Source organism: Sminthopsis crassicaudata, chromosome 1 (assembly GCF_048593235.1).
Source record: "Sminthopsis crassicaudata isolate SCR6 chromosome 1, ASM4859323v1, whole genome shotgun sequence".
NCBI classification, from domain to species: domain Eukaryota; kingdom Metazoa; phylum Chordata; class Mammalia; order Dasyuromorphia; family Dasyuridae; genus Sminthopsis; species Sminthopsis crassicaudata.
The window spans coordinates 78,189,967-78,205,458 of NC_133617.1; the positions used below are offsets into that span (position 1 = coordinate 78,189,967).

The following is a 15,492-nucleotide window of genomic DNA, read 5'->3' on the forward strand; positions in this document are numbered from 1 at the left end:
ATACTTCCCCAATCACAATAACTTTCAGTTCTACAGCACTTTAAGATGTACAAAGTGCTTTCTGCACACCCAGCCTGTGAAGTAGAAAATACAAATATTATTCTCATTTTTCAGATGAGGAAAAACAGGCTCAGAGCAGAAAAGTGACATAACCTTGTAAAAGGCTGAAACTCCAAAAAGTATGCTTAAATCAGACAACTGAGCACTTAAGGCTAATTACCTATTCACTATGAGTCAATGACTCTATTAGCATATGTTTGGAAAAATAGCTCTTCTCACCATTGGTGCTGACTCAGTGTTTGATGTTAAAGTAATCACAGACAAGGATTTGAGGGTGGGGTGAGAGAGACTTCACTTGGGGATGGGACAAGGAGGAGAAAGGTGGAGATTCTGGAATCCAGAATGGAGCAGAGATCTTTGTATAAACTCCTGGCAGTTTGCCTGCTTCTCCCCCTAAAGACCAAGGACTTTTACTTATCCTGACTCTGGCTGATCCTGAGGTCTCCAGGGAGCTAGTTCGGACTTAACATAACCCCAACCTCCTCCACCACCTCCCCTAGATGGCAGACTCTGTCTAGGTACCTGGCTCTACAGTATCTTCCCAATTCATCACAACCTCTGCATGGGATGGCTGGACATTAGTGATGCAGAACCACATAGAGCCATGAAGTCAGTCCCAGCAAAACTGTGTATTCTGGCCAAGTCTGATGAGCCCATTTCCCCTTCATAGTATAAATAAATAGTCTTATCCAGCTCCTCTCATCCTCTAGCATTGGCCACCCTCTCATTTCCCTGGGGCTGGTACCTGGTTCTGGAGAGCTGGGATCCAGAATGTCCTTGAGAGTCAAATTGAGCCAAACATACTGTGGCCTTCCAAACCAGGAGCTCTTGTTCTTTCTCCTGACCAGGTAGTAGGGACTGAAGTGGGTGGAGCTCTTGAGGCTGTCCACAGGGATCAGCTCCCCATTTTTGCTCAGTTCTTTGATCAGGTTCTTGGCAGTGCACTCAAATATAGATGGCATGGTTCTTGGGAAGGAAGGGCAAGGGGGAAGAGTGGGGACAGAAGCTAGTTAAGTCTCTCTGACTCCTCTCTCTTAAAGGGAGAGAGTAGTCAGTTTAATGTTTTGCAAGTAAGCCATCAGCCAGATGTCAGTCAAAAAACATTTGTCCTGCAAATACTATGTGCCAGGCAATGTGCTAAGTTCTAGGCATACAAAAAAAAAAGAAAGCAGAAAAAGACAGCCCTTGTCCTGAAGAGTTCACAATCCAATGGGAGAGATTATATGCAAACTGTTTTATGTATATATATAATATATACATACACACATATGCATGTAGACACACATACATATGCACATATATATGTATATGATAAATTAGAGGTAAGGTATTAGAAGGAAGAGAGATTTGGGAAAATCTTCCAGGAAAAAATGGAATTTTATCTGGGACTTGAAACCTGAGAAGCCCAGATGGGGAGATGAGGAAGGAGAACATTCCAGGCATGGAGGGCAAGTAAATAAAATGTGATGTTTCTTCTTCCTTAGCCAAATCGAGAAAAAGCTTTCTATAGCTCTTGTTTTCACTTCTTCATCTTCCATTTCTCAACTCCTTGGAATCTGGCATTTGCCCTCATCCTAAACTGAAACTTCCTTCTTTATGGTTACCAACAATCATTTAGGTTTTTCTAACTCTGACGACTTTCTCAGTTCTTATCTTCAGTCACTACTCTCCCCCATTTCTGTATGTTCTTTTCTTCAGATTTCATGGCACTGCAAGGGATTGAGGAGTAGGTAACATTTACATGGCTCTTACTATGTGTCTACACTAAGGTCTTTAAAATTACTGTCCCATTTAGTCCTCAAAATAGGGGAGGCAGGTGCTCTTATTATCCTCATTTTACAGAGGAAGAACCTGAGGAAGGTGAAATGGAAGATAACACATAACTTCTAAGTATCTGACATCTGATTTGAACTCAGGACATCCTAATTTCGGAGAATACATTCTCTCCACTGTACCACTTGACTATCTATTGAGGAGAAAGTTCAAGGCAAAATTCTTAATCTTTGTCCTGGACACCTTTGGCTTTTTAAGCATCCCTTTATGATACTTTTCAGAAAAATGTTTTTGTTTTTAACATAGCTTTTTATTGACAAAGCATATGCATGGGTAATTTTTCAACATTGACCCTTGCAAAAACTTCCATTCCAACTTTTCCTCTCCTCTCCTCCACCACCTCCCCTAGATGGCAGATAGTTCCATACATGCTAAATAGATTAAAATATATATTAAATACAATATATATACATACATATTTATACAGTTATCTTGCTGCACAAGAAAAATTGGATTTAGAAAGAAGGTAAAAAAAGAACCTGAGAGGGAAATCAAAAATACAAGCAAACAACAAGAGAAATACATATATTATATTGAACATATACTTTAATATATTTAATATGTATTGGACTACCTGCCATCTAGGGGAGAGGGTTGGGGGGGGAAGGAGGGGAAAAGTGGGAACAGAAGGTTTTGCAATTGTCAATGTTGAAAAATTACCCATGCATATGTTTTGTCAATAAAAAGCTATAATAAAAAAAAAAAAAAAAAAAAGATGTAACTTAAAATTTTTATTTATTTATTTATTTTCCCTAACCTGAGTCTTATACCACTACATTTTAGTTTAGGGAGAGTTCATCTAGGATTCTTTTAGGGGCCTAATTCTTGAATACTGCAATTTGTACACCAGCAGACTGGGTTCAGGCAGCAGGGCCTCCTTGTCTGTTTCTGCCTGGGAGGTGCAAGCAGGGTAATTCTGGCTGTCCCCAAGAGACAAGTTTTGAGGAAGAGGCCATGGTTAAACCCATCACTTTCTTCTTGTTTGGGAGGAAAGGGAATCCAGCCATACTGCTAGTAAAAAGTAACAGGGCTGGAGAAAGAACAGAGCACGATGTAATCTTAGGAAACTGTTCTTTAAAATCCTATGGTCAAGGTCAGAGTTGGGGAGCCTCCTAAGCTTGCCCAACTTCTATCAGAATAGACTGTGCTAGGGAATCCCACCTGCACACCTATCTGGCATTTCCCCGTCTCTCAGCACAACCAGAAGGAATGGGGAAATGAGAGGTCAGTCTCTACCTCTGGCCCATTAAAAAAATATATAAATAAAAAAATAATAATAATAATAAATTAATTAATTAATTAAAGGCTTTTTTTTTTTAAATTTCAAAATACATACCTGGTTAATTTTCTCATTCATCCTTACAAAATCTTGTGTTCTAAAATTTTCCCTCTCTTCCCCCACCTCTTCCCTAAATGGCAAGTAATCCAATATGTGTTAAACATCATAATTCTTCTATACATATTTTCTGGCTTACTTTTTATTGCTCCAGGAGAATTGTGCTAGTTACCTTTATCTAGCTGATTGTTTCCTGGGCTTTTCCCCTAAGGTAGACACCTGCAAACCCCATGTCCTTTCCCCTTTGCTTCTATTCCAGCTTACCTCATCAATCTTTTATCTGTGGATGGCCTTGTGAGGATAAGATGGAGCAGGCACTCATCACACCCTTTTAGTCTTACCCCGTTTCCAGGAAAGAATGAAATCAGACTGTAAATGTGAGAGAACTGCTGTTTAATGGTTTTGGTCCATCCCTCCCAGCCTGACTTGCAGTTTTTGCGAGAGTCTATTGGAGTCAAGTGAGGGGCAATCAAACCAACCACTCCCAGCACTGTGTCTCCTCCCTTTCTTCTTGTTTCTCTTCCCTCACCCCTTCCCACTGACTCCTACTGTTGGCCAAATGGGGAAATGGCAAGGAGAGAGAATCTGTCACTCATTGCTTGTTTCTTGAACACCTGCTGCACATAAAGGTTTGTGCTAGGGACCCTTTGCTCTTAGAAATAAAGGTGAGGCACTCCCTGCAGATAGTATGAACAGAAGCACATGTGGTTAAACTGAGGCTTTCCAGTCTTGTCAGCAACTGATTCTATGTCTTAGAAAGTTGTGGGAAGAAGGAAAGTTTGTCAAAGAATGTATCACAGTCAGAGAATCTTAGAGTTGGCAGGAACCTCACATCGATTGCAAGTAGGAGTCCCTTTACATCATTACAAGGGCTGCTTCTTTAGCTTAGATAATTTCCTGGGTTAGTTGTTCTCACAGCCCCTCTACCTCTGAGATAATGTGAGATATCCCATTTCAAAGTTTTTCTTGCAATAAAAGTCAGTCAGTCCAAAAGCCTCTGCTACATATAGCAGTGCCAGTTATATACCAGGTGCTGTGATAAGCACTGGTATTCAGACTTCAGGCTAAAATGAAGTTCAAATGGGCATTAGTTCTCAGGTCATCAGTAGAATTAGGCCTTTCTGATTCCAGTCAACATTTCACATCTTTTCCAGACCAAGCATATACTCCATCTATTCCCCATGTTCTCTAGGAGCTCCTTTTTTATTCTCTCCTCTCTTAGGAGATGATTGTTTGCCAGACTCTTTCCAATTTTAGATTTTCTGAATTATATATACATATGATATTTTATGTTTTATTTTTAAAATTCTATATGTATGACATTATATATATATATGACAATTTCACAACTTTCAATTTTAGTAAAACAAAGGTAATTCCATCCTATGGATCTCATCAGGAGGTCATACTTGGGTTGGGAGGAGTTAGAAGACTTAAATTTGAGTACTGCCTCCATTACTTGCTATCTGGAAAATTCCTAGAACAAATTATTCAAGGGAAAGTTCGTGAATATCTAGAAATGGAACCAACAAGTGCAAAGAGCCCACATGGCTACATGAAAAACACATTGTGCCAGACTCACCTGAACCAGGTTACCAGGACTGGTAGATCAGAGAAGCATGTAGGGGAAAGCAGTCACTCAGTCAATCAACCAGCAAGTGCTAGTGCTTACTCCTGTGCCAAGCACAATTCATTGACAGAATCTCTCCTAGGTTTTTAATGGACCAGCTAGAATGAGCTCTTCTAATTTGTTGTCGTCCAGTTGTTTCAGTCATGTCTGTCTCTTCAAGGCCACATCTGGGGTTTTATTGGCAACAAGTACTGGAGTGCTTCACCATTTGCTTCTCTAATTTGTTTTACAGAGGAGGGTTAGATAACTTGCCTGGAGTCACATAGTAGTGTCTGTGGCCAGATTTGAATGCAAGGAAATGAGTCTTCTGACTCCAAGCCTGGTGCTGCCATGGCTTAGTTTCTACAGTAGATGCTAGCAAGAAGACGATTATGGGGATTAAGAAGTGGACTCAGGCAATGATGGAGCCAAAGAGTACTTGGAGAAAGCATTTCTAGTGGAAAGTGCCAGGATTTGGCCTTAACTTGTGCCCAAATAGCCAAAATGGAGCGATGGATTCCACAAAGATCTTGATAGATGAGAATAACTTGTCTGCATTAGAGAATACTACATGGTAAGCACTTAAGAAATGCTCATTGAGTGATGGACTTTAGAAAGATAATATTTAAAAGTTACAAATGTAAAGTTTCGGCCTTGAATTCTGAAAATCAATTTGACAAGTACCTAATGGGGAAATTGAGACTAGAAAGCAATTCACTTGAAGAACTTGGGATTTCGGGACTCTTCACTCCAGTTCCTTTAACTGGTCCTGGCACACATGATCTCTAGCTTCCTTCTCTTCCTGGACATTTTCCCACTTCTCAATACTGGCATGTTGATTTAACAATTCAGTGACTGGACATTAAAGATTGCTGTGTCCCACAAAGTCATCATCATGGGGATGGCCTCTTCAAATTTTACAACAATAATCAAATTATTAACCAGCACTTAAAGGCTTGCAAAGCACTTTTACAAATATTAACTCATTTTTTTCTAGCAACAAGCCTAGAGATAAATGCTATTATTATCCCCATTTTTAAGATGAGAACATTGAGGCAAACAGGTGTAGTGCCTTGGCTCATACAGACCTACTAACTATTTGAGGCAGGATTGAAGCTCAGGTCTCCCAAGGTCAGCACTCTGTTTACCCTGCCTCCAACTTAGGTTGGTCCTTGGAGGGAAAAAGACACATACTCTGTCACAGAGCCAATAGGTGCTAATTTCTTTGAAATGTGGTTCCTAGAACTGACCACAGTGCTCCAGATGTGTTCTGGAAATTTAAGTGATCTCTAAGACTCTTCTTCCTGAGTTCAAATCTGACCCCAGACATTTACCAGCTGTGTGACCATAGGCAAGTCATTTATCACTGTTTGCCTCAGTATCAGATGAACTGGAGAAGAAAATCGTAAACCATTGCAGTCTCTTTGCCAAGAAAACCCCAGATGAGGTCATGAAGAGTCAGCCATGACTGAAACAACTGAACAGCACCAAAACAAGTTCCTTTGAGTCCAAAATCTATCATCATATCAACTCTCTTACCTTAAAGAGGAAGAACCTAGGATACATAGAAGAAATTCACCTAAGAGATCACATAAGAAGTGAATGATGGAGCTCTCCTGCCTCCCACTCCCATAGTCTCTCCCCCAGATCTAGTTGTAAATGCCTTCTCTTTTCCAGCTTTCATGACTGCCAGGCCAGAAGCAGAGGTATTTCCTTTATCACTTCCCTCTTTATCTCCTCCTACCTTCTACTGTCCCTTCTCCAACTCGAACTGTACATCACCTCATCCACAGCCCTTCATAAAGTTCCTAAGGAATTTCAAAGGAATAGTAACTGCCTTCTCAGCTCTGATCATAGATATGTTGGGAGTCAAAGAGATCTTAAAGAAGGGAAAGGGACCCACATGTGTAAAAATGTTTGGGGCAGCCATCTTTGTAGTGGCCAGAAACTGGAAACTGAGTGAATGTCCATCAATTGGAGAATGGCTGAATAAATTATGGTATATGAATGTTATGGAATATTATTTTTCTATAAGAAATGACCAGCAGGTGGTGGAGTTGTGAAAGAATCCAGCCATTCTGGAGAGCAATCTGGAATTATGCCCAAAAAGTTATCAAACTGTGCATACCCTTTGACCCAGCAGCGCTACTGCTGGGATTATATCCCAAAGAGATACTAAGGAGCGGAAAGAAACATATATGTGCCAGAATGTTTGTGGCAGCTCTTTTTGTTGTGGCTAGAAACTGGAAGATGAGTGGATGTCCATCAGTTGGAGAGTGGTTGGGTAAATTGTGGTATATGAAGGTTATGGAATATTGTTGCTCGGTAAGAAATGACCAGCAGGAGGAATACGGAGAGGCCTGGAGAGACTTAAATCAACTGATGCTGAGTGAAATGAGCAGAGCCAGAAGATCACTGTGCACTTCAACAACAATACTGTATGAGGATGTATTCTGATGGAAGTGGAAATCTTCAACATAAAGAAGATCCAACTCACTTCCAGTTGATCAATGATGGACAGAGGTAGCTACACCCAGAGAAGAAACACAGGGAGGGGAATGTAAATTGTTAGCACTAATATCTGTCTGCCCAGGTTGCATGTACCTTCGGATTCTAATGTTTATTGTGCAACAAGAAAATGATATTCACACACATGTATTGTACCTAGACTATATTGTAACACATGTAAAATGTATGGTATTGCCTGTCGTCGGGGGGAGGGAGTAGAGGGAGGGGGGGTAATTTGGAAAAATGAATACAAGGGATAATATTATAAAAATATATATATATATAATAAAAAAAAAAAAAAAAAAAAAAAAAAAAAAAAAGAAATGACCAGCAGGATCATTTCAGAGAGGTTTGGAGAGACTTACATGAACTGATGCTGAGTGAAATGAGCAGAACTGGAGATCATTATATACTTCAACAACAATACTATATGAAGATTAATTCTGATGCATATGGGTCTCTTCAACAATGAGATGATTCAGACTAGTTCCAATTGTTCAGTAAGAAAGTTCAGAGAAAGAACTATGGGAAATGAGTGTGGACCACAGCATAGCATTTCCATTCTTTCTGTTATTGTTTGCTTGCATTTTGTTTTCTGTAAGGGTCCATTAGAGAGGTTTGGCAAGTGCATTTGGGGTGTAAGTAGGCCAATGGTCTGGAGGTCCCCGCATGTGATTGGATATGAGTACATAGAATCCTAAGCACTCTGAAATCACATCAGGAACAGGATGTAATCTCTCCATCATCAATTGGCTTGTGCCTGTGACCTCATAGACCCTATCTAAGCTTAGAAGAGGAGGGACTTGGCCTCTCTTTTCCACCTCTTTTCCTTTCCACTTTCTTCACCTGGAGCTCTGCCTTGGGGAGAGATACCAAGATAGTGCAGGAGGTCATAGAGTAAGGTGTAAACCACGTGAATAAAGTCTAAGCTTGTCTGCTAAAACTCTCAGGTGCTCTGCTGTGCTCAAACTGCATCCATATGAGATAGCAGCTGGAGGATTTCTGGAGACCTCACAAAGAGGTACAATTGATATTATATTTAACAGAGTTTCTCTGATTAGACCTAGGAACCAGGATAGATTAGTAGTAGGTAAATGCTAGAGTGGCACTTAACAGTTTTCCTCCTCAAGTGTTTTTTTCTTTCTTTGAAGATCTGATTTTTCTTGTGCAGCAAGATAACTATATAAATATATATACATATGTTGGATTTAAGATATACTTTAACATATTTACCATGTATTGGACAGGAGAGGGGTTGGGGAAAAGGAAGGGAAAAGTTTGAACAGAAGGTTTTGCAAAGATCAGTGTTGAAAAATTACCCATGCATATATTTTGTAAATAAAAATCTATAATAATAAATAAATAAAGCTAAATAAATAAATGAAAGATATAGTGCCAGTAAAAATCAAAATGATAAGCTTGAGTAAACAAATAAATTCTCCCATGTGCCCTTTTTTTCTTTTTTTTAAATTAAATTTATAATTATGATTTTTTTGACAATACATACGCATGGGTAATTTTTTACAACATTATCCCTTGTACTCACTTCTGTTCCAAATTTTCCCCTCCTTCCCTCTACCCCCTCCCCTAGATGACAGGAAATCCCATACATGTTAAATATGTTATAGTATATCCTAGATACAATATATGTGTGCAAAACTGAATTTATTGCTGCACAGTAAGAATTGGATTCAGAAGGTAAAAGTAACTTGGGAAGAAAGACAACAGTGCAAACATTTTACACTCAATTCCCACTGTTACGTCTCTGGGTATAGCTGATTCTGTTCATCATTGATCAACTGGAACTGAATTAGATCTTTTCTATGTTGAAGATATCCACTTCAATCAGAATATATCTTCATACAGTATCGTTGTCGAAGTGTATAATGATCTCTGGGTTCTGCTCATTTCACTCAGCATCAGTTCATGGAAGTCCATCCAAGCCTCTGTATTCCTCCTGCTGGTCATTTCTTACAGAGAAATAATATTCCATAACATTTATATACCATAATTTACCCAACCATTCTCCAATTGATGGGCATCCATTCATTTTCCAGTTTCTAGCCACTACAAAAAGGGCTGGCACAAACATTTTTGCACATACGGGTCCCTTTTCCTTCTTTAATATTTCTTTGGGATATAAGCCCAGTATACTGGATCAAACAGTATGCACAATTTAATAACTTTTTGGGCATAGTTCCAAATTGCTCTCCAGAATGCTTGGATTCTTTCACAACTCCACCAATAATGTGTCAGTTTTCCCACAGCTCCTCCAACATTCATTATTATTTTTTCCTATCATCTCAGCCAATCTGACAGGTATAAAGTAGTATCTCAGAGTTGCTTAATTTGCATTTCTCTGATCAATAGTGATTTGGAACACTTCCATATGAGTGGAAATAGTTTCAATTTCATCATGTGAAAATTGTCTGTTCATATCCTTTGACCATTTATCAATTGGAGAATGGTGTGATTTCTTATAAATTAGAGTCAGTTCTCTATATATTTTGGAAATGAGGCCTTTATCAGAATCTTTAACTGTAAAAATGTTTTCCCAAATTGTTACTTTCCTTCTAAACTTGTTTGCATTTGTTTTGTTTGTACAAAAGCTTTTTAATTTGATGTAATCAAAATTTTCTATTTTGTGATCAATAATGATCTCTAGTTCTCCTTTGGTCACAAATTCCTTCCTCCTCCACAAGTCTGAGAGGTACACTATCCTATGTTCCTCTAATCTATTTATGATCTCATTCTTTATGCCTAAATCTTGGACCCATTTTGATCTTATCTTACTATGTGGTGTTAAATGTGGGTCTATGCCTAGTTTCTGCCATACTAATTTCCAGTTTACCCAGCAGTTTTTGTCAAATAATGAATTCTTATCCCACAAGTTGGGTCTTTGGGTTTGTAAAATACTAGATTGCTATGGTTGTACACTATTTTGTCCTGTGAACCTAACCTATTCCACTGATCAACTAGTCTATTTCTTAGCCAGTACCAAATGATTTTGGTGACTACTGCTTTATATGTTTCAGATCAGGTAGAGCTAAGCCACCTTCATTTGATTTTTTTTTTCATTAATTCCCTTGAAATTCTCGACCTTTTGTTCTTCCATAGGAATTTTGTTGTTATTTTCTCTAGGTCATTAAAAGAGTTTCTTAGAAGTCTGATTGCTAAAACACTAAATAAATAGATTAGTTTAGGGAGTATTGTCATTTTTATTATATTCGCTTGGCCTATCCAAGAGCATTTAATGTCTTTCCAATTATTTAAATCTGATTTTATTTTTGTGGCAAGTGTTTTCAAATTTTGCTCATATAATTCCTGAATTTTCTTTGGTAGATAGATTCCCAAATATTTTATACTCTTGACATTTGTTTTGAATAGAATTTCTCTTTGTATCTCTTGCTGTTGGATTTTGCTGGTGATGTATAAAAATGCTGAGGATTTATGTGGATTTATTTTATATCCAGCAACTTTGCTAAAGTTGTGAATTATTTCTAATAACTTTTTATTAGAATCTCTGAGAATCTCTAAGTATACCATTATATCATCTGCAAAGAGTGATAGTTTGATACCTCATTACCTACTCTAATTCCTTTAATCTCTCTTTCTTGACTCTTATTGCTGAGGCTAGCATTCCTAATGCAATATTGAATAGGAATGTTGATAGTGGGCAATCTTGTTTCACTCCTGATATTACTGGGAAAGGTTCCAGTTTATCCCCATTACATATGATGCTTATTGATGCTTTTAAATATATGCTCCTGACAATTTTAAGGAATAGTCCATTTATTTCTATACTCTCAAATGTTTTTAGGGAATGGATGTTAGATTTTATCAAATGCTTTTTCTGCATCTATTGAGATGATCATATGGTTTTTGTTAATTTGATTATTAATATGGTCAATTATGCTAATAGTTTTCCTAATATTAAACCAGCCCTGCATTCCTGGCATAAATCCTACTTGATCATGATATATTTTCCTAGGGATTATTTTCTGTAGTCTTTTTGCTAATATCTTACTTAAGATTTTAGCATCAATAATCATTAAGGAGATTGGTCTATAGTTTTCTTTCTCAGTTTTCAACCTACCTGGTTTAGGTATCAGTACCATGTCTAGGTCATAAAAGGAGTTTGGTAGGACTCTTTCATTCCTCGTTTTTTCAAATAGTTTATATAACACTGGGCCTAATTGTTCTTTAAATGTTTGGTAGAACTCACATGTAAATCCATCTGGTCCTGGGGATTTTTTCTTAGGGAGTTGATTAATAGCTTGTTCTATTTCTTTTTCTGAAATGGGACTATTAAGCAATTTACTTCCACCTCTGTTAATCTGGGAAGCCTATATTTTTGGAGATAGTCATCCATTTCACTTAGATTATCAAATTTATTGGCATAAAGTTGGGCAAAGTAACTCATTATTGATCTAATTCCCTCTTCATTGGTGGAAAGATCCCCCTTTTCATTTTTAAGACTAACAATTTGATTTTCCTCTTTCCTTTTTCTGATCAGATTTACCAAAGGTTAATCTATTTTATTGGTTTTCTCATAAAGCCAATAGTTTTTTTACTTTCAATATCATTAATTTCTCCTTTTAATTTTAGAATTTCAAGTTTAGTTTTTAGTTGGGGGGTTTTAATTTGGTCTTTTTCTAGCTCTTTAAGTTGCAGGCCCAATTCATTGATCTTCTCTTTCTCTATTTTATTCAAGTAAGCCTCTAAAAAAGGATGGCTACCCCTGTTTTTTTTTTTTTTGGCTTCACTTGAAGCATAATAGATTGTGCTCCAGCCTTTTACCTTTACTCTGTATGTATCTCCCTGCTTTAAATATGTTTTCTGTTAACAACATATTGAAGGGTTCTGATTTTTGATCCAGTCTGCTATCTGCCTCTGCTTAATGGAAGAGTTCATCCCATTCACATTTAATTTTAGAATTTCAAGTTTAGTTTTTAGTTGGGGGGTTTTAATTTGGTATTTTCCTAACTTTGAGTTGCAGGCCCAATTCATTGATCTTCTCTTTATTTTATTCAAGTAAGCCTCTAAAGACATAAACTTTCCCCTTATTATCATTTTAGCTGCATCCCACAAATTTTGGTATGATGTCTCATCGTTGTCATTATCTTGGGTGAAATTATTGTTTCTCTAATTTGCTGTTTCACCCAATCATTCTTTAAGTTGAGATTATTTAGTTTCCAATTACTTTTTGGTCTATTTACCCCTAACTTCTTGTTGAATGTAGTTTTTATTGCATTGTGATCTGAGAAGAAAGCATTTACTATTTCTGCCTTCCCGCATTTAATTTTGAGATCTTTATGTCCTAATATATGGTCAATTTTTGTATAGGTTCCATGAACTGCTGAGAAGTATACTGCTTTCTATTACCATTCAGTTTTCTCCAAAGATCTATCATACCTAATTTTTCTAATGTTCTATTTCCCTCTTTAATTTCTTTCTTGTTTTGTGGTTTGATTTATCTAATTCTGAGAGTGCAAGGTTGAGATATCCAACTATTATAGTTTTGCTGTCTATTTCTTCTTGCAACTCTATTAACTTCTCCTTTAGGAAGTTAGATGCTGTACCACTTGGTGCATTTTTGTTTAGTATTGATATGGCTTCATTGTCTATGCTACCCTTTAGCAAGGTATAGTTTCCTTCCTTATCTCTTTTAATTAGATCAATTTCTGCTTTTGCTTGATCTGAGATAAGGATGGCTACCCCTGCTTTTTTGGCTTCACCTGAAGCATAATAGATTCTGCTCCAGCCTTTTACATTTACTCTGTATGTATCTTCCTGGTTTTAAATGTGTTTCCTGTAAACAACATATTGTAGGGTTCTGACTTTTGATCCAGTCTGCTATCCGTCTCCCCTTAATGGGAGAGTTCATCTCATTCACATTTACAGTTAAAATGACTAATTCTGTATTTCCTGCCATATTATCCCCTGATTATGCTTTTTTTCCCCTTGTTCCCCCTGAACCCCTTCCCCAGTTTTGAATTTATACACCCTACTTGTGATGCATAGCCCTCCCTTTTTAGTATCCCTCCCCCCTCCTTTTAAGTCCCTTCCCCTTTCTTGTACCTTTCCCTTATTTCTCTTTTCCTCTCTCCCCTTTCAATGAGGTGAGAGAATTCTCTGAAAAACAAATGTCAATTATTTTCTCTTTGAGCCAATTCTGATGAGAGTACGATTCACACAATGTTCCTGCCCCTCTCTAAATTCCTTTAGATGTGGTAAATTTTCTTTGCCTCCTGGGATGTAGTTTCCCTCTTTTTATCTTTCCTTTCCCGTTTTCTGATACTATCATCTTCCCTTTATTACTTCCCTTTTTTATATCAGTAAAATCAAATTATCCATGTGGACTTTTTGTATATCCACAGCAGAAATACAGTTCTCAAGAGTTCTTTTTACCTTTTTCTGCTTCCCTTGAGTCTTGTGGTTGTAGGTCAAATTTTTTGTTTAAGTCTGTTTTTTTCTTAGAAACAAATAGAATTCCTCTGTTTCATTAAATATCCATCTTCTTCCATGGAAGAAAATGCTAAACTTAGCTGGGTAGTGTATCGTGCTCTCCTGGCAGTTACAATTACTAGTCTGTCCTAGACCCACCAGAGTACCTTTGACCACTGTCCTTTGCAGTGTGAACTCTACCCGGCTCGCCTCCTCTGAGGCCTTCAAAGGTCTCTGGCCACAACCTCTTGAATCTATAGCTTAATAACCGGTAGCGCACTCAAGAACAGCCACGTGTAATCTTAAAAGCCTTTATTATACCTACTCACATAATGCCCTAACTGATGCCCTGACTTGTTGGTTCCTGAGTGAACACCTGGTCAGAAGACCCATGTGTTCACTAGCAAAACCCTTACCTCTTTTGGCTATCCATCATGGCTTGGCCACCCAGGCTAGGAAGCCCAGGTGAAGAACGCCAGGTTAAAGAGGACCGCCTGCTGCCTGCAGTGGGCTTACATAGGGCCTGTGAGGTCACACACACAGCCAATCAGCGAGAGAGTCACCCATTACGAAGCTATCTCAATATGGCCAGGATCCTGCCCAAGGGCAGTCCTAATATCCACAGTAATTACTTCCGGGCCTCAACCTCCAGATGTGCTGTGGCACCCATTTAAAGGCCCCTTACAGGGTAGTTTATTCTTGGTTGCATTCCAAGTTCTTTTGCCTTTCAGAATATCAAGTTCCAAGCCCTTAAATCCTTTAATGTGGAGGCAGCCAGCTCTTATTAAGGTGACCCTTATTGTGGCACCTTGATATTTGAATTTTTTTTCTAGCTTCTTGCAACATTTTTCCTTAGTCTGGTAGTTTTGCAGCTTAGCCACAATATTCCGTGGAGTTCTTTTTTTAGGGTCCTTCTCAGAAGGTGTATGATGAATTCTTTCAATGCCTATTTTCCCTTCTGTTTCTATCATCTCTGGACAGTTCTCCTTTATGATTTCCTGTAAAATCGAATCTAGGTTCTTTTTTTATCATAATTTTCTGGAAGTCAATTGATCCTCAGATTATCTCTTAGATCTGTTTTCAAGATCTATAGATTTTCCCAGTAAATATTTGACATTTTTCTCCAGTTTTTCATTTTTTTTGGTTTTTGATTGATTTTTTTGTCTCAATGAATCACTCATTTCTATTTGTTCAGTCCTGATTTTTAATGAGTTATTTTCTTCATTCACATTTTTTAGTTCTTTTTATATATGTCCATTGAGTTTTTAAATGAATTATTTTGCTCTGTTGAATTTTTTTCCTTTTCACTAATTTTTTTTAAAAATTACTTATTTTCTTTTTCTAATTCACAAATCCTACTTTCTTGGGAATTTTTTATCTTTTCCAATTCAGAAATCCTACTTTCCTGTCACTTGTTAAACTTTTCTAATTCACAAATTTTGTTTCCTTGAACCTCCTGTGAATTCTTTTTTTCCAACTCAAATTTCAGGACATTGTTATTCTCTAACATAGCTTCTCTTTCCTTTCCCCATTTTTCTTTAAACTTTTTAATAGTTTCTTTTAAGAGAGAGTTATGTGATGGGGGGCAGGTATCATTCCCCTTTAGGGTATTATCTGGAGACTGTCTGCAGGGCTTCAGCTGCTGTGGGAGTTCTGCTGCTGTTGGAGCTTTGCTTTTGTGAATTCCACTGCCTCAGGC

The 15,492-nt window shown here is 37.7% G+C and overlaps 1 protein-coding gene across 1 annotated transcript in view; it reads right to left on the reverse strand.

Moving 5' to 3' along the window:
- Positions 1-3,623, reverse strand: part of LOC141558638 (gasdermin-D-like) — a 35,797-nt gene extending 32,174 nt beyond the window's left edge. Inside the window, exons 1-2 of the mRNA XM_074296152.1 lie at positions 3,494-3,623; positions 806-1,026 (exon numbers count right to left, since the gene is read on the reverse strand). Of these exons, the coding sequence (XP_074152253.1) occupies positions 806-1,026; positions 3,494-3,498 (226 nt within the window). The 5' untranslated portion in view covers positions 3,499-3,623. The remainder of the gene's footprint in view (positions 1-805; positions 1,027-3,493) is intronic.
- Between the last annotated feature and the right edge of the window lie 11,869 nt (positions 3,624-15,492).